The sequence below is a fragment of the Nomascus leucogenys genome, chromosome 13 (genome assembly GCF_006542625.1).
Source record: "Nomascus leucogenys isolate Asia chromosome 13, Asia_NLE_v1, whole genome shotgun sequence".
Lineage (NCBI taxonomy): Eukaryota > Metazoa > Chordata > Mammalia > Primates > Hylobatidae > Nomascus > Nomascus leucogenys.
Window position 1 is genome coordinate 91,711,446 of NC_044393.1, and position 27,779 is coordinate 91,739,224.

Below are 27,779 nucleotides of genomic sequence, written 5' to 3' on the forward strand. Positions count from 1 at the left end.
CCAATGAATTAAAAAATTAGATGGATTGATGGATGAATAGAAGGATGGATAGATGGATAGTTACGTGGTAAAGCAGTAAGTTTTATCCAGAACCTAGGCGGTGGGTACGTGCATGTTCACTGTATAATACTTTCAGCTTCTATAGATGTTTGAAAATTCTCATAATAAAATGGAAAATAATGGCACGATTCTGTGTATTTTTTAATAAAATCAACTTTGAATTTTGCTGATAAGAACCACATTGCTAATTAAAGAAGTGAAGTACAGGAAGGTTTGGGCTGTGTGTTTCTGTGTAAAAGAAGGAGGAGTCAGATTTACATCAACTTGAACAAGCAAGAACTATTATTTCTAAGAACATGTAGCAAAACACTTACAAGACTGTCTCTGGAGAAGGAACTTACCTTTTGTTCTCTGTTATAATTGAGTCATTAACCAGGTGCATGTATTAATTCAATAAATAAACACATTAAAATTAAATGAGAGTTTAGTATCCGTAACATTCCCCAGGAGAAAAATCTAGAGACCACTGAAGTTTGCAAAGCATGAAAAGGGAGGGGAATATGTTTGCTGTTTTTTTTTTTTTTTTTCCAAACAAAGAGAACACTGATGAAGAAGCAAAGATTTGGAATTTAGTAAAGAATAGGGATCATTTGTTAATTTTCAGAAGCTTTTAGGATAAACGAAATGAAAGAGATGCTGGGTTATTTTGGCAGAGAGTTTGATACACTTGACTAAAAGATTTAAAAATATACCTACATCTCAAGAAAAACTGAAGTATTCTATACCTTTTACTACTTCTACTTAGCAGAGTTTATCTTGAGTCACTGTCTGTGGCATGCCCAATAAGATGTAAAGGCTTCACACACACTCCTCATATGAACAAGTTACTGAAATATTGTTAAAGTGTCACATTTTGTCCACCAGAAGGTAAATTGTTTTTCACAATTCTATTTTCTTTGAAATACAGGTAAGTCCTATAATCAATCTTCACCTTTAATGTGGTAGTACTAAACAGCACCCAAAAATAACAATTAGATATTTAATAGAACATCTTATAATAGAGATAATCTCAGAATCAAATAAATAAGATGGGTTAGTTTTTGCAAGGCTGTCTTTCTAGAGTTTCCTAGTATTCTTTAGAGTGTTAGACCTATCATTCTCAGTTACCCACCAGACTGTACTTTACTAAGGCAAAGGCAACTGCAAGAGTCAGACAATACTTGATAGTGTTGATATTGACACTTGAGATTTGTGATCACATAGGCATTGATTTGAGTCCTGACTCTGTTACTTACTCGTGGATTATATGAACTTGGATAGGTTATTTAAGGTCTCTAGGTCTTATCTGTAAAATTTCCTAATCTGTAAAAATAATGTGACAATAATAAATAGCCTAACCAAAAAAATAACTTAAATGTATGAAAAGTAGAGCAAGTGCTCAAAAACTTAGCTCTGCTTTTATGCAAAAATGAACTATTTTAAGCAGTTACATGATATGAGAAATCAGCTTGATAATGGAAAAAGATCATACCATTGTGGTCAAGTTTTACACAAACATGATCTGTTTCGTAGCCTAGACTGATTTGAATTAGAATAGAAGGAACCATATTACAAGTATTCAGGAATTAAGCAAAGACAGAAAAATAGTTATGACTGTGATAACTGAAACAAGGGAAGAGATATAAGAGACAATGCATTTAATTTGTGAATTGACAAACAAGGTAGGTGAGGAAAAAAAGAGACTTATGGAACTCATGAACCTAACATGCAAGAAGAGCAGGGATGCCATTTGTTGGAAGAGGGGAATTGAGGAATAAGAGCCCGTTTATTGGTGTGTGTATGTGTTGTGGGAGGAATGAGTTCAGTTTGGGACAACCATGAAGACCCAGTAGACAGCTGAAATACTGTTATGAAGTTCCTTTATATTCTAACATATTACCTTTAGTTCTTTGAAGTCAATTCTGCAACCCACTTTTTGCTCTACACCCAGACAGTAGCACAGACTGGTGTTCAGTAATGACAGATGGAAAAGTGATGGGAGAACAGTGGTGAGTGGCTGGTGCGTGCTGCGAGGCTTGTGCATGAAGACTCATCCTTAGTGCAGAGCCACACAGTTCCACCAGGGGGAAGACTGATTTTTGCATATCATGCAGAAACTCAACCACCTGTTAGAGGAGGGAAACAGAGTGGGAAGGAACTACGCTGTAGGAAGGAAAGATGAACTTGAGTTTCACTTCTTAGTGCCTTTTCTCGGGGCAAAGGCCATCACTTGAAGATGCTGAGTCTCCTGCTCCTTCTCCTGGGACTAGGTATGAGCCTTGTCTTGTGAGGAGTCTGGGGTTAATGTTAACACTGGGTGGAGAGGTGGAAAGACTTTCTCTCCAGAGAGTCTGAAGCCACCAGACAGAAGATGAAGGGGATATGTTAGATTAAAGGACCACAACAGAGTAATTGTTGGCACAATAAAAAGGAGGCAGTGCCCTGGGGTCCTTTGGGAGCTGAGGTGGTATTGGAGAGATAAAGCAGAGACCTTCCTGCCTGGGGAGATGTCTGACCCCAAGCTTGTCGGTCCTCATGAATATCTCTCTGGAACTAGGCTCTGTGTTCAGTGCTGTCGTCTCTCAAAAGCCAAGCAGGGATATCTGTCAACGTGGAACCTCCCTGACGATCCAGTGTCAAGTCAATAGCCAAGTCACCATGATGTTCTGGTACCGTCAGCAACCTGGACAGAGCCTGACAATGATTGCAACTGCAAATCAGGGCTCTGAGGCCACATATGAGAGTGGATTTGTCATTGACAAGTTTCCCATCAGCCGCCCAAACCTATCATTCTCAACTCTGACTGTGAGCAACATGAGCCCTGAAGACAGCAGCATATACCTCTGCAGCGTTGAAGACACAGTGCAGGGCACAGATCAAAGATCTGAGCAAGAACCTCAGCTCTCTCCTACCCAGCTCCTCTCACATGAGCCTGAAGGCCCTGCTAAGGTGGGACAGAAGGAGGAAACCACAGCTCTTGGGCAGACACAGCTGTTTCTGTGCTTGTGGGTGGGCATGGGTATGAATGGGTAGACTGGGGATGAGGAGAGCATCTGTAGGACTAGCTGGAGTGTTCTATCCACAGGCAGGAAGAGTGGCTCCTGGAAAGCTGAGGGTAAAATTTCTTCTAGAAGCGTGCTCAGAAATACCCAGTAAAAACAATCAGATACAGTTTCCTTCAAGTGGCAGCGTCAGTAATAACCTTTAACTGTTTTATCTCAAGGCTCTTTTTAGCTGGTTTTCTATCATAATATATTTTGGAAGAACTTTAGTCATCTTGAAACAAAGCTGGTACATTACATTAATGACATCTGGTTGTTCTCAGTGAATAGGAATGATAACGCCCTCTAGATGCTTCAATATGACAATATGACACATGCATCCCAGGCCAATATAAAATCTGCAGAGTTCAGGAACCTTCTATACTGTTGAATTTTGGAGTGGCCCATATGTAAGAAGTAAGCTGCTGCACCTTAGATCATCTACCACGGAGAAAGAAGTGCAATGCTTACTCTTTGAACTTTGAATTAAACTTTGGATATACTGCATTTGATTGTGCTACTCTATTCCATTTACTATGTAATCTGTAAAACTGAGGCCAGTGCAAGAGAGGGTTCTGTGGCAGAACAAGCCCATGATGAAAGCTTCCTGCTGCTTGGGCCATAGCAAACCCAGTTGTTCTTGAAGAGCCTATGGTAGATACTGATGCTCTGTGGAGCTCCTGACATTCCCCAATACAAGAATCACAAGGCAGTGTGGAACAGGTTTGCTGTGCCCTGATTTGCACTTCAGACCATTGCATCTTGGGCTATGCTTTTGTTGCTTTCCAGATCCCAGAGAGAAAGAATGCTCATACACACAAATTACATGAGCAGTCTTTATTACTCACATACAGGCAGCAAGGGAAAACAGAGGCCTAAGATTCAGGGAAAGCCAGTCCCACTAGGCTCAGGAAAGATGCCCAGTGTGGATGAAATCTTGTCTGTGCCTTCCCTACTTGCACTGCCACTGAGGGACCTCAGAGAGCGCCACCCTGGGTTTTATATCCTAGAGCAACTTGACATGCTTGGCAAAGCATTGAAGGACATTCTATTTCTAGAAGGGACTGCAACAGAGCCCTGGCTGTTCTGGCCAGTTCCTCCTTATCTCAGGATGTTACATTCCCAGAACATTGTACAGTTATTCTTGAGAACTACAAGCAAGAAATAGGGGAGTACTGAGTTTGTCCAAGGCCACCTGGAGAATTACCCTGCAGACAGGTGCAGAGTTTTGGTGTAAAGCCATACTCTTACCAGCCCACAATCCCCCTTCTTCTTTTGAAAAGTTGCTCCTGGCTCTCAAATGGATGTCTCATAATGGCATTCAGAACAAGGTATTATCTGGTATGCAAAACTGTAAATTTGGCTGTGCCCAGAGCATTCTCTCTGTTATTAAATGGAAAATACATAATCAAGACCACACTTAAGCACAGCTGGAAAAAGGCACAATTCAATTTCAAGAGCACATCTCAGAGTCTCATGGTACCCATTCATACTTTTCTCCTCTTACCTTCAAACCACACCCAAGTTTCATGGAAATTCCATATTTCCAGTTGAGAAACATGAGTTCATGTTTTTAGATGGGTCTTCACATTATTCTGGAGGGATCATTACAGTCTAACCAAGTATGGTTCGGAAAGGTAGTGGTGAAGGGAAATCCTCTCGGGGCCAAAACTTAAATTGGCATACCTGATTGTTGTCCACATTTTACTGAAGAAGAGATGGCCAGAAGTATAGCTATATCTTATGTTAAATTTTCTTTCATACTATCATCTAGTCTCCTTACCTATTCAGTCATATTTTTCTTCTTTTTGCTTCTCTATGCTACAATCTGGGTAATTTCTTTAAAACAACTGTTTAGTTTACTAATTCATACCTCAGCTCCAGTAAACCTCTAATTTAATCTTTCAACTGACTTTGTTCATTTAAATTATATTAATTTTTATTTCTAGAAAATCCACTTGGGTCATTTACAAATATGAGTGGATATTTTTGAAAGCATCTTGTTCATTGTGTATTTTAAAATTATTTTCTAAGTATATTAAGCATCTACTGGGAATTATTATTTCCATTATCTGACAGTGCCAGCATTTGATGCCTTTTTGCATCTGGTTTCCAGTAGTCTGCTGGCTCTCACTCAGGGTAGCCTATTTCCTCGTGCATTATGTAAGTTAATGTGAATTCATCTTTCAGAATTCTTTAAATACTGGAGTAAAAGTGGGTTTTCTAGGAAATATTTATGTTTGCCTCTGTCAAGAAATTGGGGTGCTACAGACCTAATATCATTTTATAATTCTCAGTATATATCTTCTTGGTCATAGAATGTCTATCTCAAACCCCAATGGGCTGACTGTTCAGCGACCATGAATATTTGGAGGAAAGTTTTTAAAATCCTTCACCCAAAGCTAAGACCAAGATAAATAATATTCTCTGTTAATTGCTTCTAGGATTAGTTTTCTAGCTCATCCTTTCACTAACTGTGTATCTCTTTGTGTACCTTGCTGTATAAAGCAGTGATCCCTATCTAGTTTCTGGTCCATATAAGGTCCCATGGGCCTTCTCCAGTTTCCACATGTACTAATTCTCCATGTCACAGGAATGCACATGTATACCTGTTTTATCTCATGGGTTCATTGCTAGCTTACCTTCCCGGCCCATGCTCCCACTACCATAGGAAGTTGACAAATTTACCTACAGTGAAGCCTTGGATTATGAAGCACCTTCCTATATTATAAAATTGCCTCTTTAAAAGCAGTAAAGCACTGTGGTTAGGAACTTGAACTTCGTCAAGTGACAGACCTAAGTTTAAAACTTGGTTCTTCTGCTTTAACACTAGGTGTAACCTTAACAAGTTACACAATTTCTCCATGCCTTAATTTCTCCATAGAAAATAAGAATAATAGTGAGTTTTTAAATGTAGGTTTTTTTATAAGAAAGTGATTCAATTATCTGTATAAAAAGCACATAGAGACAAAATACGCAATTAGTGTAGTTGCTACCTAAATGTATTTCTCACTATAAAAACATATTTTACAACTGGCAATTCCTTACTCAAGAATAAGTATGGCCCTCTCTCAGAAAATTTTATTATTAAAATTGTTTCTCTTTTAGCTATTTTAATTAAATAAAAAAATTTGTGGTATTATAAAATATGCATATTATCAAAATAAAAAAGTCAAAATCACTCAATTTAATAAAATTAGATCATATAATATGTAGTTTTAGAATTTATTTGCTTAACCTAACAATATTTCATGAATATCATTTCATGTCAAAAATATTTTACATTAATTTTAATAAGAATAGTTCAATATACTGATGACCATCTTTCATACAATCAAAACCCATGACAAGGTATATATCCATAGGCTAGATGACAGAGTTATTTAATTTTAAATAGCAATTGGTTGTGTGCATTGAATTATTTCTGTTGCAGACTCAGAAGGAAATCATGAAAGCCCTCCTAACTCTACCTGCAGATGGCTGGTTCTTTTTTATTCAGGTGTTAACTTAAATGCCACCTCCCCAAAGAGACCCTTCCTGACCACTGTATGTAACAGCACTTCAGCAGTCATCCCATATTATATTATCACTTTATCCTATTTTAGTAATATGTACTCATCATTTACTGAAAGCGATATATGTGCATCCCATTTCTATACCTCCTCACATATGCATAAATGCATGCACATGTATACATGAATGCACTGAAAACAAGAATCTTTTCTGTCTTCTTCATAGCTGCTTCCAAATAGCCTAGAAGAACTCTTGGAATATCCCTCCAGGAATTCAATAAATATTTGCGAGAAATAAATATATTTCAAAGATAAGAGGAAAATTAATACAGCTGCAGTGGATTTCCCTGGAGGAAAACTCTACAAAGGCATTCGAGTTTAGATAATCTAAGCCCATAAGAAAATTAACTAGATTATTCTAAAAGGAAAGGAATAAGCACTTCAAACTATATTTTTTATTCTTGTTTTAAATTTATGTTTTAGTTGGGGGGAGAATACAAAAAGATTAAAGGACACAAAATTACAGCTAGATAGGAGGAATAAGTTCCAGTGTTTTACAGAACTGTAGGAGGACTACAGATAACAAGCTTTGTATTTGAATAGAAAGGTACACATGTCATGTGCCAACCCGCTTCTGCTGCCTTACCCAAGACTGGGAAATGGAACAGATGATATGGGTTCTACAGAGAGGGAAAGTGCAGAACGTGCTCAAACACAGTGGCCCTTGGGTGGAAGGTTCTCAGTTGGAATTGTGTTGGTGCCTGTGTGGATGGAGCACTCAGTTCTGAGCCTTAGGAGCCTTTTGAAGGCCCTCCTGGCCAAGATGATCTTAAGGAAATGACTGACCCATTGGCTGCCTTCCAAATGGATGACACAGTCTAGACTTTTATAAGCTAAATGAGTAGAAGGAACCCAGTTGACTGGATTTATCACCAAACCTAGCTTGTGAGCCTCAGTCTAGAGATAGCATAATTTAGAAAAATAAATGCACACATCACATATTAAACTCTGAGTATCATGAAACAGATCCTAGATGTTACAATAATAAGAACCTACATGGGTATTTCTCCTGCACTCTGTCCTGGCTTTCTTCTGCTTGTTGTCTAAGGGAGCCTGGACTCACTTAAGCAGCTCTAATAGGCCAAACAAGAGAGCGGTCAAGGAGTGGCTGAAATGTGAACAGAAAGACTCACCATCATATTACAGCAATCAATCTATCCTTAAAATACTGTAGGTTTAGTCTCAAGTGCTAGAGGCTTCCCCATTTACCCATACATGGAAGCCTGAAGAATAAACAGAACTATAAACTTCCCTCTGGGCATAAAACTTGCATGTCTTCCATGGCTTCAAGGTGGGGAGCAGCTGGGCAGGCAGAAGAAGGGGCAAGAGGCAGTCAAGAGGGGAAGGAGGCAGGCCGGGAGGAATGGGCTACTCCATTTAGCTGATCAGCCTTGACCAGTTCACGCTCTGCGACTCCATCTTACAAGTCAGACTTTTCTGAATCACACAGAGCACTCCCTTCACTCTCCAGATTCAACGATTCCTGGGATGAGATAGTAATGAAACAATTCCTTATTGGATAAAGAGAAATTGTGCCATGGGGGAGATAAGTAGCTTAGAAAAAAAAAAAAATGGATGAGGACAGGAGCTGGGAGTTTGGGGGGAAGACAGCCTAAAATCTGACAATCTGGTTGGGGAATGATAAAGGATACTGGAACCCAAGGAGGAGTTCAGTAAGAACGTAGGAGAAAGGTCTGGTGGGATATGGAGAAGAAAGTGTTAAAGAAAAAAAAAAGAATTTGGAATCTGACACTTTGCAGACTACTAGGAGGTCTGAAAGACTCAACTCTGTAGCAACATGAAGGGGAACAAACTTTGTCTGAATAGGGAAGGTTCTAGTATGATCTCTGCTTTCCTTAGACAAGTAACCCTGGAGAAGTCACTTGACCTCTGAGCTTTAGATTGTTCATCTGTAAAAAGGAGAGAACAATATCTGCTGCCTACCACCTCAGTGAGGCTGCACCAAGGATCAGCTCGGAGGAGGCAAAGCAGAATGCCCTATGGCACAGCATGGAGGCCCTAGAGTCGGACCACCATACTTACATCCCATCTTTAAAACCTCCTGGCTGTGTGGCCTTGAGCAAGTCACTTCATCTCCAGAAAGCTCATTTGATCATCTGTAAAATGGGCAAGCCCATAGGTGGTTGTGATCATAAAATGAAAAAACATTCTTAACTTACATGAGTTACACGCTGTATAGTAAGTTATGTGCTATATAGTAAGCACACAGAAATGACTCACTGTTATCAAAATTAAAGGAAGTGGTTTAGTGTGCTAAGCACTAAATACAAGCCAGAAAGATGTCTTAGAGAAGTAGACAAAGAAATCTACAGTTCAGAATGAACAGTAACAAGAATGACATGTCCTCCAAATTGAGCTTGGGCAGGTGGATCTGAACCTATCCTACATCTGAGTCTACAGTATGAGGTAACAGTCTCCACCTAGAGCTATCTTCTCTGCCTGTAAGGTCATTCCTTTCTGAAGAAAGCTGACCTCAGACAATACTGTGATCATTTAAGGAAGAGCGCAAAATACTGGAGAGGGCTAGTCTTCAAGCTCTAGATACAGAAAATCCTCATATTCTTGGGTGTTCCCTTTCAGACAGAGAGTCAGAACCACAAGCATTGATCCAAAAATCCCCTTTTCCAAAAAAATTCTCCATCTTCTACCAAGGTTCACCTCCCTGTTTAGTGCACACTAGTATCTACAGTTGTTAGAGCAAGAGGCTCTCCTTATCCTCTAAGGCAGGTGTTCTGTGAAGACCCCAGAACAAGGGGACAAAATGAAACAACATGTTTAGGGACAACAAAGGAAAAGCCCATTTTATCAATGCTCCAAAACCTGGCTACCTCAGGCTTGGCAAGTTATTGGTGAGCAGAGAGGTGTGTCATCTACATGGCAGTCAGGGCCTGGATGGGTCTGGAACTGTGGCAAGGTAATGCTCTGAGACTAGGTGCCAGGAGAAAGATGAATTCAATCATCTATTTCTGCCAGGAAGAAAAGCACTAGGAAGGAATCAGATGTACAGTTTGTCCTCTGGGGACCTCTGCCTTGATCCTCAATAAATCTCCTTTTAGATACCTCCTTTTAGATGCAATTCCCACACTTCACAACACTCTCCATGGTTTCCGTTGGCCTTATGGTCAGCTCTGCCAAGATCTGTATTCTTGGGCAAGACAGAATGCTTCTGAATCTCAGTCTCTTGCTCTATAAATGGAAACAGTTTTGCTCTGCACAAATCACAATTAGCATGTTTGTGGGAAGTTAAAGTGTGAAACTCAGTATAAATGAAAAGTAATGTACCACTGTTGCTTACATGAAAACTCTTGTAAAGCTGTCAGGCACCTTGAACCATCTAAGCATAGCAGTGTTAGGTATGAGCCCATCAGTGATTAGAGGGGGTATGAGGTGGAGAGGGGGTCTCCAAGCAATGGGTCTCCTGCCTCTGGGGAAGCTGGCTCAGCGGCCATACCAGGAGCTGAAACCGAAGGTACTCCGTGTGTCCTCTCAACACCATGGGCCCCACTTTGGCATTTTTTCCAATTCCCTCTGGTTTCCATTTGCTTCCTCCCTCTAGCCCCCTGGCTGTGTCCAATTTCACCACCAAGTTTCTGAGCTTTTCCAATTTTCTCCACCATCTCTAGAACATCTCTGCTTCTTTTACCTTTCAAAGAATCCAAACTTGAACTCTACTCACTCCTGCCCATCACCAGCCTGAGCTCAGAGTTGCTGAGAAGGGAAGGCACCCTCATAAGGAAGCTCCTCCTTTCCTTACATCATTAGACCTGAGCGCAGACAGTGTCTCCATCTCCACACTGCTCTGGCCAAGTTGTGCCTCAGTCAATTACACGACTGTGTCTTAATAGCCTTGGTAGGGCCCAAATCAGGATATTCTCTGGGAAGTTTCACTTTGTACTGAGCCAAGCATAATCTCACTGCATCAAAAATAGAAAATTCTAGACCCACCCCTCCACATCTTCATTATTGAACCCAATATGTCACCCAATTACCACGTGCTCAAATCTCTACCTACTGCTGATTCTCAGATCAGATCGTATCCCAGATTTACCATGGTCCAAACTCTGACATGTGATCACGGGCATGTAATTCTGGTTCAGGCTGTCAGGCCCAAGCAGGTGGGTCAGTTTGAATCACCCTGAGAGCAGGTTGCAAGGACAACCATGAGGCTGCATAAAAAGAACCTATGACAGGATGCATATGAGAGAGACAAATGTCTTCACATTGAAGAAGGGGAGGAGTGCACCATTGGTTTTCCATCCTCCAGATGCACTGAGAAAGCTCCTACAGAAACTGTGCCCCCTCTTTCTTTGAAACACTTCCCATCCTTAAGCCTTGGTAGGAAGGAGAGCCATCTGGAAGCCCAGAATCCTATGGAATGCTGAGTCTCCCTTCTCCTTACCCCTTAGTGCTGGAATTCTCATTCCCCAAAGCCTTGGATTTGACCTTCCCCCACAGTGACTGGAGAGAAGCATCTTCATATTCACAGGAATGAGCCTTAGATAAGACTTTGCTCCTCTCATGGGGGCCCCAGGATGCTGAAAAGCCAAGCTTGTTACCAACGCTTGTCCTTCCTTAAGTACATTAAATATATCCCCAATAGTTAAAAAGATTCCTAAACAGCCAGGCCATTCTCCCTCCTTCTAACTCTCCTCTCCTGGGCCTAAGAAAGCCCAGCTGTGTGATCCGGGGCTTGGCTTCCCCTGTCTTTACCATCCCAGCATCCTTCCAGGAAACAGCGGGTCTCCCTCTCTGCTCTCAGAAGGCAAGTATCCTTATTATCTGTGAATCAAAAACCCAGAGTGGCCAAACATAGCCAAGCTGATGCAAGACCCTAGGAAGGGGAAAGCTGCAGGTGTGTTTGTGCTGGGAGGAGCGGTGACCCTCACCTCACAGACACCTCCTCTCCTGATCCTTGGGAGGTATAAGGACAGGCCTTCCACCACCAGTCAGGCACACTCTACCACCATGAACTCACTCCTGATCCTTGCCTTTGTGGGAGCTGCTGGTGAGTTTCATGCCCTGCCTCAGGCCTCACCCACCCCCTTTCCTGGGAAACACATGCCCTGCCATTCTTGCCACCTCTCTCTTTTGACTGTGCTCTGATATTCTATTTCCTCCATCTGGCATCTCTCCTTCCCATCCTCCTTGGGCTCTTTTTAAGCCTCACCTGTTCAACTTCTCCCTGACTTCACTCCCACCACTGTCATTCATCCATACCCAAGCTATGGTTGGACAAGTTGGGAAGGGAGGCCAGATGGGGCCGGCCCACGAAATGAAGCAGCTGGCTTCAGGCTTGGCTCCTGCAGCACTAAAATAGCACCATTATAGCTACTCTTAACCTCAAATGCACCTGGGGAGGTTGGACAATTACTCATGCCAGAGACTCGACTCTACAAGTTCTAACTTCATTTGTCTGGGGTGCAGCCTGTGTTCTGGGATTTTAAGGTTCCCAGGTGATTTTTAACATTTCCAGCCATGCAGCCAAGGTAAGGATTGCTGTTCTATTGGCCAATAACAACATCTACTTTTGTTCTGCCAAAGTGAACCTGGGGTCTGCCGTCAACTCTGCCCTGACTGTACATATCTGAGCTATGGGGGAAGATGGTCATGGCCAGGTCTACGCAGCCAGAGGTTTCCCTAGCTTGGCCAAAGTATCCTGACAATCCACGGTTCAAATAGCCAGGGGAAGTACACAAGTGATGAATAAAAGAAGCACTCAGTGGGTGAGACAACCACATCCCAACTCCTATCCCACTGGAAGCATTTTGAGGACATCCTTTGTGTCCACAGCCTGGTGACCCCAGGAGAGATCTGAGCCCCCACAGGGTACCTAGCTATGTGCCCTGCAGACACAGAGACTTGGGAGACACATGCAGTGATGCTCACCATGGGTGGCAGAGCTCCCTCCCTTGCCTAGATTCACGGTGCTTGTTAAGGATTTCTAGTTAGCAGGAAGCAACCAAAGGCTGGGAGCACCACCTGTAACATGCTACTAACTTGCCTTCTCCCTTCTCATCTCCAACCCAGTTGCTGCCCCCTTTGACGATGATGACAAGATCGTTGGGGGCTACACCTGTGAGGAGAATTCTGTCCCCTACCAGGTGTCCCTGAATTCTGGCTACCACTTCTGCGGTGGCTCCCTCATCAGCGAACAGTGGGTGGTGTCAGCAGCTCACTGCTACAAGTCGTAAGTGTGGGGCACCTGACTGCAAAGCTCCCAGCCAGGCTGTCTGGGAGAGCTTTGCTTCTGCCCAGGGAACTACTGAGGGTGGGTAAGATGGATGGGAGAGGTGGTGGAGAAGAAAACTTGTTGGCAGCAGCTGACTGTCCAGAGCAGAGAGTGAACACAAGACAGGAACCTCTCACACCCCAGCAAATCCATGAAACAGCAAGGTTGTGGTCATAAAAGCAGGCAGGGATGATCTTGGGGTGGTGAGAAAAGCAGGCAAGTACCTTTTGCTGGTTAGCTACACATTAAAGCCACCTAAGAAGGAGTATTTAAAAATACTGATGCCTGTGTACTATCCCAGAGCAATTAACTCAAAATTTCCAGGAAGAGGGTGTGAATATCAGTCAGTATTTCACACTCCACCTCTGGTAACTCTAGAGTGTATAGACAGAGGTGAGAACCGCTGCCTACACCAAGAACTCTCTAACCTGAGTATGTATCAGAACACCCTGCAGGCTTGTTAAGGCACAAATCACTGGGTCCCATCCCCAAGGTTCTGATCAGTAGGTGTGGGTAAGGACCAACAATTTACATTTCTAACAAGTTCCCAGGAGATGCTAATGCTATGGCTACCCTTGGATTAGATTACACAGAAGGGTGGCACTCACCAGGCCGAGAACCCAGGGAGGAGCAGGCACTGTGCACAGTTAGCAAAGGCCTGGGGTGAAGAATGCTGGAAAACTTCAAGGAGCTCCTTGTGCCCACAGTGCTAGTGACCATGGAGATTGTGGGAAAGAGTCTGGGAAGGCAGATTGAGGAGCAGCCTCTGGTGGGATCCCTTTGACTCTTCCCCACCCCACTACCACCAACCTCTGAAGCAGAAAGTTCCTGGGTCTCACATCTGCACTGACCCACATCGCTCTCCTGCCCATGTGATATGGCCACACACCCCACCCCATGCCTCCAGAGCTGTCCATGAGCAGGGAGCTTACGGACCCATGCAAAGGTGGGATGGGTGCCCTGGCCGTGGGAGAAGGGCTTCACCATGCCTGCCCTGCCCATCAGCCGCATCCAGGTGAGACTGGGAGAGCACAACATCGAAGTCCTGGAGGGGAATGAACAGTTCATCAATGCAGCCAAGATCATCCGCCACCCCAAATACAACAGCTGGACTCTGGACAATGACATCCTGCTGATCAAGCTGTCCTCACGTGCAGTCATCAATGCCCGCGTGTCCACCATCTCTCTGCCCACCGCCCCTCCAGCTGCTGGCACCGAGTGCCTCATCTCCGGCTGGGGCAACACTCTGAGCTCTGGTGGTGAGTGGGACCCTTTGTCCCTCTGCTTCCCTCCATCCCACAATTTCCAGAACAAACCATGCCCCTTAACTTGAATCCAAGCTTAAGACACATTTCTAGTGCCCATTACACACAGGCTCTGCACTGGGCACCAGAGAGATGCAAATTCTCAAGGACTCGGATCCTAAAATCAATAGTCAGGACAAATGGAGAACGAGCTATGATCACGTTTGGGAGGGGTTCAACAATGATCATTCTGGGAACTAAAAGCCAGAATCCCTTGCCAGGACTTATGTTTTGGAGTCCTCTCCAGGGACAGTGTTCCTCTTCAATGTTCCATCCTACATTATTGACTCTTTCCCTGGCCTAACCCACATTTCTTTCTTTGATCTCTTCCTGATCCTCACAGCTGACTACCCAGATGAGCTGCAGTGCCTGGACGCTCCTGTGCTGACCCAGGCTGAGTGTGAAGCCTCCTACCCTGGAAAGATTACCAGCAACATGTTCTGTGTGGGCTTCCTCGAGGGAGGCAAGGATTCCTGCCAGGTGATTTGACCCCTTCCCATGCTGAGGCTCCCACTGATACCCAGGCCCCGCCAGGGAAAATGACTGGAACTCCCAAGGCGGTGGAGCGGAGGAGGCTCCCTGCAGTGCCCCCATGGAGAAGTGAGGAAGGCTCCCTTGGGCTGCAAGCTGTCTGCTTAGGAAGAACAGAGAATGGGCCACCGTGAGAAGGACCTGGGGCCACAGAGCTGGCTGGAAAGGGGTCTTTTAAGGTTCAGAGTAAATGTAGCTATATTCCTCCTCCATCTCTCCATACAACTTGTCCCTTCTTCTCCCCAGGGTGACTCTGGTGGCCCTGTGGTCTCCAATGGACAGCTCCAAGGAATTGTCTCCTGGGGCTATGGCTGTGCCCAGAAGAACAAGCCTGGAGTCTACACCAAGGTCTACAACTATGTGGACTGGATTAAGGACACCATAGCTGCCAACAGCTAAAGCCCCCAGTGCCTCTGCAGTCTCTATACCAATAAAGTGACCCTGCTCTCACTGTCTGTGTCTGTGCCTGCTCCCTCTCACTCCTTCACACTGGAAAGCATCCTCCATCTCAAGTCAGACACGACTGTCCCCCTTAAAGGTAAGCAGAGCCCCCGTCTCCCAAAATGCGTTCCATGGTACACTAGATTAGCACATACAAACAGATGGATTCCAAAAATAAGAAGAAGCTTGGGAGAAAGGGGGGCACTGTTTTCTAGAGAAAAGTGTGTTTCTGAAAGGTGGTCTTTGTGGCGGGGGGGTATTGATTTTTATTTGGGCTCCTCACAGTGGGTAGAGCTACTCTACCTTCAGAACAATCACAGCACAGAAAAGGTGTCAACATCTTCCAGGTGGCCCAAAAAATCTGACCAGCAGAATCTTATTGCTAAAATACAACAAGAATCACAAATGCTGTCGGTGATGACATGCCTCTCCCAGGAATGTGTCAGCACAAAACCCTCAACCAAGCCATCCCTTCTCATTCACCTGGAAAATCAGACTCAAGAAAATCTCCCTGGCCCCCAAACTCTTCCCTCAATTCCCTAGTTCCATCTCTATGAGCAGGCTAGAGAGATGTTCCGCCTATCATAGTGGGAGCCAGATTGCGACTTGGGAATCAAGCCCAGCTCTGCATGCTGCAATTTCATCTTCTTTGCCTTTGGGGTAGGACATCACAGTGAATCCCACAGGTAACACCAGCTCCCCACTCCGACCAGGAAAGAAACTAGAGAGGGTCAGGATTCACCCATTTGATCAATTAACTAAGGTAGGATTCGTTTTCACATAACTTGCTTGCCTTTGAGATACTTCAAGTGACTTATGTGGGACTCCTTAAAAAAAAGTGGAGGGAAAGACATCTGAGCAGCCACTCTGGCCACATGTTGGCTGGCTTGCACCCACTGGATGCAGCAGAGGAAGGCAGGCCCCGTGGCACCTCTGGCACCTGCCAAAGCCTCCTCCTGGCAATTCTGAAAGGGCCCATGTTGGTACCGTAGCTCATCCAAGCTTGTCACCAAAGATCCAAGCAAACTTCTCTTTGAAATTCCACCTTCACCTTCTGTCCCAAGTGGTTGTGGACACCCCTGGGAGCTGGTACCAAGGGCCAGGAGCAGCCATGGGAGACAGACAAGTTCAGAGCACATTTCCAGTTACAAGGAACAGGGCACAGGCCCCGAAGTGTCCACGGAGCAGCGGGCAAATTGCAGTGATGAGTAGAGGAAAACCTCTACATGGAGCACAGCATTCCTGGCAAACACAGGGGACCGCAGTCCACATGCTGTGGAATTCACCCAAGTATCCATCAGACACTTTTTTGGTAAACAGGAAATGTGTAAAGTCAATTATCTTGAGAGGGCCATCTGGGCTCCAGACGTGTGGTTCATTTGAGGAGATGGCTACCACTCACTATCTTCAGAGGAAAACAGGGCTCAGGGCTCACACACAATGGACAGATACACACGGGTCACCCAGAATGTCAATACATACAAACATCACTTTGTTCAACATGGATTTTGTTTTTATGGAGTCCAAACCCAGACCCTAGTTCACCTTACAGCCTTGGGTTTGTCTGCTTTTGGAGACATATATCCAATAGATAGATAGACAGACAAGAGAGATACATTTTTTCCCTTTCTTACTATAATGTCAATGCCTCGTCTGAATATCATCATCACTCAAGAGTCAAGGGAAGAACCAAACGCTTCATATAAACAGGGCTGGGCTGGGCAAGGAGTGTTAGTTTCCACTGTTTTCTGTCTCCATTCAGATCATTCCTATCAAAGCCCAGCTGGTTACCTCAAGCCAAGACACAGACATAAGGATCCCAATGGCCTTCCAGACGGCTGCTTCCACCTCCTACCTGGGCCACGTAGACTCTTTACACAGGAAAGTGAGTCCCCCCACTCAGAAGGGTTGCCAGCAGAAACAGTGCATGAAAATCACAGATAACCATGGTATTTCTTATAAGTGGTCAGTGTAAAATAAACCACCACCACCACCACCACCACCAAAAACACAAAACAAGCAAAAATAATGCTTATCATTCAAAATCCAAGACAAAATACTGTGTGAGAGTCAGGCCATGTGGTTGCATTTGCTCAGGCCACACAGCTTTCCCAGTACATGTGCTCACATGAAACCATGACGTGAAGGTCTGCAGAGTGTGTGCTTGGGATCGAGTCTGGTACTCTTCACCTGTGGGTCCAGAGCAAAGGGCAAAGAGGCAGAAAGCTACAACTCCGTCCACCGCCACGGCTTACGGCCTCCTTCTCAAAGAGGCTCCGAAGAGCCCCCACCTCAGCCTTCACACAAAACATATCCTTCTGGCTGAACAATAGCCAGGCTGGAGTGCCGTGGCATGATCTCTGCTCACTACAACCTCCACCTCCCGAGTTCAAGTGATTCAGCCTCCCAAGTACCTGGGATTGCAGATGCAGGCCACCATGTCCAGCTAATTTTTTTTTTTGTATTTTTATTAGAGACAGGGATTCACAATGTTGGCCGGTGTGGTTTTGAACTCCTGACCTCAAGTGATCCAAAGTGCTAAGATTACAGGTATGAGCCACTGCTTCTGGCCCAGGCCCCATTTTTTAAAAAATAATTTCAAATTTTATTTTAGATTCACGGGGTGCATGTGCAGGTTTGTTACGTGGGTATATTGTATGATGCTGAGGTTTGGGGCACAAATGATCTCCTCACTCAGGCACTGAGCATAGTACCCAATAGGTATTTTTTCAGCCCTTTCCACCCTCCTTCTCTCTTCCCTCTAGTAGTTGCAATGTCTACTCTTCCCATCTTTATATCCATTTTTAACCAATGCTCAGCTCCTACTTATACATGAGAACATGATATTTGGTTTTCTGTTCCCATGTTAAATTGCTTAGGATTATGGTCTCCAGCTCCATCCACGTTGCTGCAAAGGACATGATTTTATTCTTTTCATGGCTGCATAGTATTCCATGGTGTATATGTACCACATTTCCTTTATCCAGTCTACTGCTGATGGCCACCTAGGTTGATTCCATGGTTTTGCTACTGTGAATAGTGCTGTGATGGACATGCAAGAGCATGTGCCTTTTTGGCAGAACAATTATTTTCCTTTGGGTAAATGCCCAGTAAAGGAATTGCTGGGTGGAAAGGTAGTTCTGTTTTAAATTCTTTCAGAAGTATCCAAATTGCTTTCACATTAATTTTTCCATGAACTGATTTACAATCTGGCCAATAGTGCACAAGAATTCCCTTTCCTCTGCAGCCTCACCAGCATCTTGTATTGTTTTGACATTTTAATAATAGCCACTCTTCAGCCAAGCTCTTTCAAGGCCAATGTGGGGAAGAGCCACAAACATCCCTTTTCCATAAGAGAATTCTTGCCTGCCCACTGGTAGAATTCCTGTTTTCATCTGTCTTTCATTGTTTGTTTTTCAAACAAAAACCAAAGGTAAAGTGGTATGATCTTCCACACCTGAACCAGTTTGTAGCCACCAGAGCCTGCTGGGAAGGGGTCCCTCATGCATGCATTGATTTTGTCATGTGGAATTTGAGAGATCAAGAAGCCCCATAGCAACCTACCGTACAACTGCCCATCAGCGCTCATCCTTTCACAGGATTAGCTCAATTCTGGCTCTGCAGACACTGTCAGCCACAGATGACAAACCCTGGGCCTCTGTGGGCTTCTCTCATCACCCAGGGCCACAGTGGGCTGCCTGTCCTAGGCAAGTCACAGCAACATTCTCTTAAACTGATTTTAAGCATAAATCCACTTCACCAATAATCATCTGAGGGCACAGTCCCTACCTCCTTCCTCTGGGATTTTAAAACACCTATCTCTTTGACCAAACAGGTAGATGGGATCTGACTTTAAAGGGGGGAAAATTAGGATGAATTGGGATATCAGGAATGAATCCCAAGTGTTTTTGTGTGGGGACAGGCATCCACATCCCAAAATATACTTGGAGATGGAGAAAAATGCATGAGAGGAGAAGAGAAAAAAAAGGGCGACAAAATGGCTGAAAGTCATTGAAAGCTTCTCTCATGGTTCTTTCTGGCTCTGGTTGCTTTGCCAAGGTCTTGAGTGCAGGCAGGGCCAGCTCTGGCTGGGAGCTGCTGCTCTGGGAGATAGAAGATTCACTTCCCCTCCAGAAAGCTCATTTGATCATCTGTAAAATGATCATTTGATCATCTGTAAAATGGGCAATCCCATAGGTGGTTGTGATGATAAAATGAAAAAACATTCATAACTTATATGAGTTACATGCTGTATAGTAAGTTACATGCTATATAGTAAGCACACAGAAATAATTCACTGTTATCATAATTGAAGAACAGTGGTTTGGTGTGCTAAGCACTAAATACCAGCCAGAAAGATGTCTTAGAGAAGTAGACAAAGAAATCTATAGTTCAGAATGAACAGTACCAAGAATGACATGTCCTCCAAATTGAGCTTGGGCAGCTGGATCTGCACCTATCCTACACATCTGAGTCTACAGTATGAGGTAACAGTCTCCACCTAGAGCTATCTTCTCTGCCTGTAAGGTCATTCCTTTTGGAAGAAAGCGGACCTCAGAATATACTGTGATCGTTTAAGGAAGAGCCCAAAATACTGGAGAAGGCTAGTCTTCAAGCTCTACATACAGAAAATCCTCATATTCTTGGGTGTTCCCTTTCACACAGGGAATCAGAGCCACAAGCACTGATCAAAAAACCCCCTTTCGAAAAAAATTCTTCATCTCCTACCAAGGTTCACCTGCCTGTTTAGTGCACACTAGTATCTACAGTTGCTAGAGCAAGAGGCTCTCCTTATCCTCTAAGGCAGGAGTTCTGTGAAGACCCCATGACAAGGGGACAAAATGAAATAACATGTTTAGGGACAACACAGGAAAAACCCATATTATCAAAGCTCCAAAACCTGGCTACCTCAGGCTTGGCCAGTTATTCATGAGCAGAGAGGTGTGTCATCTACATGGCAGTCATGGCCTGGTTGGGTCTGGAACTGGGGCAAGGTAAGGCTCTGAGACAAGGTCGCAGGAGAAAGATGAATTCAATCATCTATTTCCGCCAGGAAGAAAAGCACTAGGAAGGAATCAGATGTACAGTTTGTCCTCTGGGGACCTCTGCCTTGATCCTCAATAAATCTCCTTTTAGATGCCATGTGCAGCAATTCCTACACTTCGCAATGCTCTCCATGGCTTCCGTTGGCCTTACGGTCAGCTCTGCCAAGATCTGTATTCTTGGGCAAGACAGAATCCTTCTGAATCTCAGTCTCTTGCTCTATAAATGGAAATAATTTTCCTCTGCACAAATCACAATTAGCATGTTTGTGGGAAGTTAAACTGTGAAACTCAGCATCAATGAAAAGCAATGTACCACTGTTGCTTATGAAAACTCTTGTAAAGCTGTGAGGCACCGTGCACCATCTAAGTACAGCAGTGTTAGGTATAAGCCCATCAGTGATTAGAGGGGTTGTGGGATGGAGAGGTGGTCTCCGAGCAGTGGATCTCCTGCCTCTGGAGAAGCTGGCTGGGCGGCAATACCAGGAGCTGAACCCGAAGGTACTCTGTGTGTCCTCTCAACTCCACTGGCCCCACTTTGGCATTTTCTCCAATTCCCTCGGCTTTCCATTTGCTTGCTCCCTCTAGCCCCCTGGCTGTGTCCAATTTCAACACCAAGTTTCTGAGTTTTTCTCATTTTGTTCACTGTCTCCAGAACATCCCTGCTTCTTTTACCTTTCAAAGAATTCAAACTTGAACTCTGCTCACTCCTGCCCATCACCAACCTGAGCTCAGAGTTGCTGAGAAGGGAAAGCACTCTCATAAGGAAGCTGCACCTTTCCTTCCATCATTAGACCTGAGCGCAGACAGAATCTCCATCTCCACACTGCTCTGGCCAGGTTGTGCCTCAGTCAATTACACAACTGTGTCTTAGTAGCCTTGGTAGGGCCCAAATCAGGATATTCTCTGGGAAGATTCACTTTGTACTGAGCCAAGCATGATCTCACTGCATCGAAAATAGAAAATTCTAGACCCACCCCTCCACATCTTCGTTATTGAACCCAATATGTGACCTATTTACCATGTGCTCAAATCTCTACCTACTGCTGATTCTCAGATCAAATCGTAACCCAGATTTACCATGGTCCAAACTCTGACATCTGATCAGGGGCATGTAATTCTGGTTCAGGCTGTCAGCCCCGAGCAGGTGTGTCAGTTTGCATCACCTGCATGCAGGTTGCAAGGACAACTGTGAGGCTGCACAAAAAGAACCTATGACAATATGCACATGAGAGAAACAAATGTCTTCACATTGAAGAAGGGGAGGAGTGCACCATTGGTTTTCCATCCTCCAGATGCACTGTGTAAGCTCCTACCTAACCTGTGCCCCCTCCTTCTTTGAAACACTTCTCATCCTTAAGCCTTGGTAGGAAGGAGAGCCATCTGGAAGCCCAGAATCCTATAGAATGGTGAGTCTCCCTTCTCCTTACCCCTTAGTGTTGGAATTCTCATCCCCCAAAGTCTTGCATTTGACCTTCCTGCACCCTGACTGGAGAGAAGGATCTTCATATTCACAGGAATGAGCCTTAGATAAGACTTTGCTCCTCTCATGGGGGCCCCAGGACACTGAAAAGCCAAGCTTGTTACCAACGCTTGCCCTTCCTTAAGTACATTAAATACATTCCCAATAGGTGGAAAGATTCCTAAACAGCTAGGCCATTCTCCCTCCTTTTAACCCTCATCTCCTGGGCCTAAGAAAGCCCAGCTGTGTGATCCGGGGCTTGGCTTTCCCTGTCTTCCCATCCCAGCATCCTTGCAGGAAACAGCCGGTCTCTGTCTCTGCTGTCAGAAGGCATTTCCTTATCACCTGTGAATCACAAACCCAGAGAGTGGCCAAACATAGCCAAGCTGATGCAAGACCCTGGGAAGAGGAAAGCTGCAGGTGTGTTTGTGCTGGGAGGAGTGGTGACCCTCACCTCACAGTCACCTCCTCTCTGGATCCTCGGGAGGTATAAAGATGGGTCCTCCACCACCAGTCAGGCACACTCTACCACCATGAATCCACTCCTGATCCTTACCTTTGTGGCAGCTGCTGGTGAGTATCATGCCCTGCTTGAGGCCCCACCCACACCCTTTCCTGGACGACAAATGCCTTTCCATTCTTACCACCTCTCCTCTTTTGACTGTGCTCTGATATTCTATTTCCTCCATCTGGCATCTCTCCTTCCCATCCTCCTTGGGCTCTTTTTAAGCCTCACCTGTTCAACTTCTCCCTGACTTCACTCCCACCACTGTCTTTCATCCATATCCCAGTTGTGGTTGGAGAAGCTGGGAAGGGGGCCAGGTGGGGCTGGCCTGCAAAATGAAGCAGCAGGCTTCAGGCTTGGCTCCAACAGAACCACAATAGCACCACTATAGCTGCTCGTAACCTTGAATGCACCTGGGGAGGTTGAACAATTACTCATGCCAGAGACTCAGCTCTAGAAATTCTAACTTCAATTGTCTGGGGTAGAGCTTGTGTTCTGGGCTTTTAAGCTTCCCAGGTGATTTTTAACATTTCCAGCCATGCAGCCAATGTTAAGAATTGCTGTTTTATTGGCCAATAACAAAGTCTACCTTTGTTCTGCCAAAGTGAGCCTGGGGGCTGCCCTCAACTCTGCCCTGACTGCACAGATCTGAGCTATGGGGGAAGGTGGTCATGGCCAGGTCTACACAGACAGGGAGTTTTCCTAGCTTGGCAAAAGAATCCTGACAATCCAGGGCCCAAATAGCCAGGGGAAGTACACAGGTGATGAATAAAAGAGAGAAGCACTCAGTGGGAGAGACAACCACATCCCAACTCCTATCCCACTGGAAGCATTGTGAGGACATTCCTTGCTACCTCAGCCTGGTGACCCCAGGAGAGGTCTGAGCCCCCGCAGGGTACCTAGCTACGTGCCCTGCAGACACAGAGACTTAGTAGCCACATCCAGTGATGCTCACCAAGGGTGGGAGCGCTCCCTCCCTTGCCTAGCCTCACTATGCTTGTTAAGGATTTCTAATTAGCAGAAAGCAACCGCAGGCCGGGAGCGCCACCCCTAACATGCTACTGACCCGTCTTCTCCCTTCCTATCTCCACTCCAGTTGCCGCCCCCTTTGACGATGATGACAAGATCGTTGGGGGCTACACCTGTGAGGAGAATTCTGTCCCCTACCAGGTGTCCCTGAATTCTGGCTACCACTTCTGCGGTGGCTCCCTCATCAGCGAACAGTGGGTGGTGTCAGCAGCTCACTGCTACAAGTCGTAAGTGTGGGGCCCCTGACTGCAAAGCTCCCGGCCAGGCTGCCTGGGAGAGCTTGACTTCAGCCCAGGGAACTACTGAGGGTGGGTAAGATGGATGGGAGAGGTGGTAGAGAAGAAAACTTGTTGGCAGCAGCTGACTCTCCAGAGCAGAAAGTGAACAAAAGACAGGAAGCTCTCACACCCCAGCAAATCCATGAATCAGCAAGGGTTGTGGTCATAAAAGCAGGCAGGGACGATCTTGGGGTGGCCAGAGCTAGTGAGAAAAGCAGGCTAGTACCATTTGTTGGTTAGCTACACATTAAAGCCACCTAAGAAAGAAAGACTTTTTAAAAATACAGATGCCTTTGTCCTATCCCAGGGCAATTAAATCAAAATTTTCAGGAAGAGGGTGTGAATATCAGTGAGTATTTTACACTCTACCTCTAGTAACTGTAGAGTGTATAGACAGATCTGAGAACCGCTGCCTACACCAAGAACTCTCAAACCTGAGTATGCACAAGAACCACCTGCAGGCTTGTTAAGGAACAAATCACTGGGTCCCATCCCCAAGGTTCTGATCAGTAAGTGGGGGTAAGGACCAAGAAATTACATTTCTAACAAGTTCCCAGGAGATGCTAATACTATGGCTACCATTGGATTAGATTACACAGAATGGTGGTGCTCACCAGGCCAAGAAGGGAGGGAGGAACAGGTGCTGTGTGCAGTTAGCAAAGGCCTAGGGTGAAGAATGCTGGGAAAACTTCAAGGAGCTGCTTGTGCCCACAGTGCTAGTGACTGTGGAGATTGTGGAAAAGAGTCTGGGAAGGCAGGTTGAGGAGCAGCCTCTGGTGGGATCCCTTTGACTCTTCCCCACCCCACTACCACCAACCTCTGAAGCAGATAGGTCCTGGATCTCACACCTGCACTGACCCACGTCGCTCTCCTGCCCATGTGATATGGCCACACACCTCACCCCATGCCTCCAGAGCTGTCGATGAGCAGGAAGTTTGAGGACCCTGGGGAAGGTGGGATGGGTGCCCAGGCTGTGGGAGAAGGTCTTCACCATGCCTGCCCTGCCCATCAGCCGCATCCAGGTGAGACTGGGAGAGCACAACATCGAAGTCTTGGAGGGGAATGAACAGTTCATCAATGCAGCCAAGATCATCCGCCACCCCAAATACAACAGCAGGACTCTGGACAATGACATCCTGCTGATCAAGCTCTCCTCACGTGCAGTCATCAATGCCCGCGTGTCCACCATCTCTCTGCCCACCGCCTCTCCAGCCACTGGCACGAAGTGCCTCATCTCTGGCTGGGGCAACACTGCGAGTTCTGGTGGTGAGTGGGACCCTTTGTCCTTCTACTTCCCTCCATCCTTACAATTTGAAGCTTCATCCTTCCAGAATGAAGCATGCCCCTTAACTTAAATCCTCTCACTTCCAGGCTTAAGACACATTTCTAGTGCCCATTACACACAGGCTCTGCACTGGGCACCAAACAGATGCAAATTCTCAAGGACTTGGCTCCTAAAATCAAGAGACAGGACAAATGGAGCGCTTGCTGTGATCACGTCTTGGGAGGGGTTCAACAATGATCGTTCTGGGAACTAAAAGCCAGAGTCCCTTGCCAGGACTTATGTTTTGGAGTCCTCTCCAGGGGCTGTGTTCCTTTTCAGTGTTCCATCCTAGATTATTGTCTCCTTCTCTGGCCTAACCCACATTTCTACTTTCTTTGATCTCTTCCTGATCGTCACAGCTGACTACCCAGATGAGCTGCAGTGCTTGGACGCTCCTGTGCTGAGCCAGGCTAAGTGTGAAGCCTCTTACCCTGGAGAGATTACCAGCAACATGTTCTGTGTGGGCTTCCTTAAGGGAGGCAAGGATTCCTGCCAGGTGATTTGACCAACCCTTCCCATGCTGAGGTTCCTACCAATACCCAGGCCCCACCTGGGAAAAAGATATGAACTCCCAACGTGGCGGAGCTTAGGAGGCTCCCTCCATTACCCCCATGGAGAAGTCAGGCAGGCTCCCTTGGGCTGCATGCTCTCTGCTTAGGAAGAACACAGAATGGGCCACCAGGAGAAGGACGTGGAGCCACAGAGCTGGCTGGAAAGGGGTCTTTTAAAGTTCAGAATAAATGTAGCTATATTCCTCCTCCATCTCTCCATACAACTTGTCCCTTCTTCCCCCCAGGGTGACTCTGGTGGCCCTGTGGTCTGCAATGGACAGCTTCAAGGAGTTGTCTCCTGGGGCGATGGCTGTGCCCAGAAGAACAAGCCTGGAGTCTACACCAAGGTCTACAACTATGTGGACTGGATTAAGGACACCATAGCTGCCAACAGCTAAAGCCCCCAGTGCCTCTGCAGTCTCTATACCAATAAAGTGACCCTGTTCTCACTGTCTGTGTCTCTGCCTGCTCCCTCTCACTCCTTCACACTGGAAAGCATCCTCCAATTTCAGGTTAGACACGACTGTCCCCCTTAAAGGTAAGCAGAGGCACCAGCTCCCAAAATGTGTTCCATGGTACACTAGATTAGCACATACAAAGAGATGGAATCCAAAAATAAGCAGCAGCTTCGGAGCAAGGGGAGTACTGTTTTCTAGAGATACCTGTTTCAGAAAGGTGGTCTTTGGGGGTGGGGGTGGGTGTTGATTTTTATTTGGGCTTCTCACAGTAGTTAGAGCTACTCTGCCTTCAGAACAATCACAGCACACAAAATGTGTCAGCATCTTCGAAGTGGCCCAAAAAATCTGACCAGCTGAATCTTCTTGCTAAAATACAACAATAATGACAAATGCTGTTGGTGATGATTTGCCTCTCCCAGGAATGTGTCAGCACCAAACCATCGACCAAGCCCTCCCTTCTCATTCACCTGGAAAATCAGACTCAAATAAATCACCCTGGCCCACTAACTCTTCCCTCAATTCCCTGGTTCCATCTCTGTGAGGCTAGAGAGATGTTCCGCCTACCATAGCAGGAGCCAGACTGCGACTTGGGAAACAAGCTCAGCTCTACAAGCTGGGCTTGATTTTCGTCTTCTTTGCCTTTGGGGTAGGACGCAACAGTGAATCCCACAGCTAACACCAGCTCCTCACTCTGACCAGGGAAAGAAACTACACAGGGTCAGCATTCACCCATTTGATCAGTTAACTGAGGAAGGATTCATTTTCATAAAACTTGCTTGACTCTGAGACACTTCAAGTGAGTTATTTGGGATTCTTTAAAAGAGGTGGAAGGAAAGACATCTGAGGACTGTGACACCACCAGCCACTCTGGCCACACGTTGGCTGGCTTGCACCCACTGGATGCAGCAGAGGGAGGCAGGCCCTGTGGCCCCTCTGGCATCCGCCAAAGCCTCCTCCTGGCAATTCTGAAAGGGCCCATGTTGGTACCGTAGCTCATCCAAGCTTGGCACTGAAGATCCAAGCAAGCTTCTCTTTGAAATTCCACCTTCACCTTCTGTCCCACGTGGTTGTGGACACCCCTGGGAGCCAGTACCAAGGGCCAGGAGCAGCCATGGGAGACAGACAAGTTCAGAGCACATTTCCAGTTACAAGGAACAGGGCACAGGCCTCCAAGTGTCCATGGAGCAGCGGGCAAATTACAGTGATGAGTAGAGGAAAACCTCTACATGGAGCACAGCATTCCTGGCAAACACAGGGAACCGCAGTCCACATGCTGTGGAATACACCCAAGTATGCATCAGACACTTTTTTGGTAAACAGGAAATGTGTAAGATCAATTACCTTGAGAGGGCCATCTGGGCTCCAGACATGTGACTTTTGTGAGGAGACGGCTACCACTCACTATCTCCAGAGGAAAACAGGGCTCAGGGCTCACACACAATGGACAGATACACACGGGTCACCCAGAATGTCAATACATACAAACATCACTTTGTTCAACGTGGATTTTGTTTTTATGGAGTCTAAACGCAGAACCTAGTTCAGCTTACAGCCTTGGGTTTGTCTGCTTTTGGAGACATATATCCAGTAGATAGATAGACAGACAAGACAGATACATTTTTTCCCTTCTTACTATAATGTCAATGCCTCGTCTGAACATCATCATCACTCAAGAGTCAAGGGAAGAACCAAACGCTTCATATAAACAGGGCTGGGCTGGGCGGGGAGCATTAGTTTCCGCTGTTTTCTGTCTTCATTCAGATCATTCCTATCAAAGCCCAGCTGGTTACCTCAAGCCAAGACACAGATGTAAGGATCCCAGTGGCCTTCCAGACGGCTGCTTCCACCTCCTACCTGGGCCACGTAGACTCTTTACACAGGAAAGTGAGTCCCCCCACTCAGAAGGGTTGCCAGCAGAAACGGTGCATGAAAATCACAGATAACCATGAGAT

At 45.6% G+C, this 27,779-nt stretch overlaps 2 protein-coding genes and 1 gene segment (V, D, J or C); all 3 read left to right on the top strand.

The window, feature by feature from the left end:
* LOC101176838 overlaps positions 1 to 27,779 on the top strand; it is a 160,310-nt gene that overhangs the window by 106,607 nt on the left and 25,924 nt on the right.
* On the top strand, positions 10,865 to 15,187 carry LOC100592228 (trypsin-2). Of its 3 annotated transcripts, XM_030825930.1 has the most exons (6): positions 11,639 to 11,678; positions 12,701 to 12,860; positions 13,204 to 13,245; positions 13,908 to 14,161; positions 14,550 to 14,686; positions 14,984 to 15,136. In XM_030825930.1, exons 1-6 carry the CDS (start codon positions 11,639 to 11,641, stop codon positions 15,134 to 15,136), a joined length of 786 nt encoding a protein of 261 aa, XP_030681790.1. The 3 variants fall into 3 exon arrangements, with proteins under 3 accessions (XP_012367614.1, XP_030681791.1, XP_030681790.1); XM_012512160.2 differs by lacking the exons at positions 11,639 to 11,678; positions 13,204 to 13,245 and adding an exon at positions 10,865 to 10,946 and having other exon boundaries at positions 14,984 to 15,187; XM_030825931.1 differs by lacking the exon at positions 13,204 to 13,245 and having other exon boundaries at positions 11,632 to 11,678; positions 14,984 to 15,187.
* Positions 21,443 to 25,819, top strand: LOC100592562 (trypsin-1). 3 transcript variants are annotated; one of them, XM_004090247.3, is made up of 6 exons: positions 22,216 to 22,255; positions 23,284 to 23,443; positions 23,802 to 23,843; positions 24,507 to 24,760; positions 25,178 to 25,314; positions 25,615 to 25,767. In XM_004090247.3, exons 1-6 carry the CDS (start codon positions 22,216 to 22,218, stop codon positions 25,765 to 25,767), a joined length of 786 nt encoding a protein of 261 aa, XP_004090295.2. The 3 variants fall into 3 exon arrangements, with proteins under 3 accessions (XP_003270890.2, XP_003270889.2, XP_004090295.2); XM_003270842.3 differs by lacking the exons at positions 22,216 to 22,255; positions 23,802 to 23,843 and adding an exon at positions 21,443 to 21,524; XM_003270841.4 differs by lacking the exon at positions 23,802 to 23,843 and having other exon boundaries at positions 22,209 to 22,255; positions 25,615 to 25,819.

What these genes read in the sequence shown, in the direction of transcription:
- LOC100592228 (XM_012512160.2), top strand. Translation starts at nt 10,865, where the DNA reads ATGCATATGAGAGAGACAAATGTCTTCACATTGAAGAAGGGGAGGAGT. An exon ending in CCATCCTCCAGATGCACTGA is followed by an intron (nt 10,947 to 12,700) that starts GAAAGCTCCTAC and finishes TCTCCAACCCAG; the next exon opens with TTGCTGCCCCCTTTGACGAT. An exon ending in GAGGCAAGGATTCCTGCCAG is followed by an intron (nt 14,687 to 14,983) that starts GTGATTTGACCC and finishes TCTTCTCCCCAG; the next exon opens with GGTGACTCTGGTGGCCCTGT.
- LOC100592562 (XM_003270842.3), top strand. Translation starts at nt 21,443, where the DNA reads ATGCACATGAGAGAAACAAATGTCTTCACATTGAAGAAGGGGAGGAGT. An exon ending in CAACACTGCGAGTTCTGGTG is followed by an intron (nt 24,761 to 25,177) that starts GTGAGTGGGACC and finishes TGATCGTCACAG; the next exon opens with CTGACTACCCAGATGAGCTG. An exon ending in GAGGCAAGGATTCCTGCCAG is followed by an intron (nt 25,315 to 25,614) that starts GTGATTTGACCA and finishes TCTTCCCCCCAG; the next exon opens with GGTGACTCTGGTGGCCCTGT.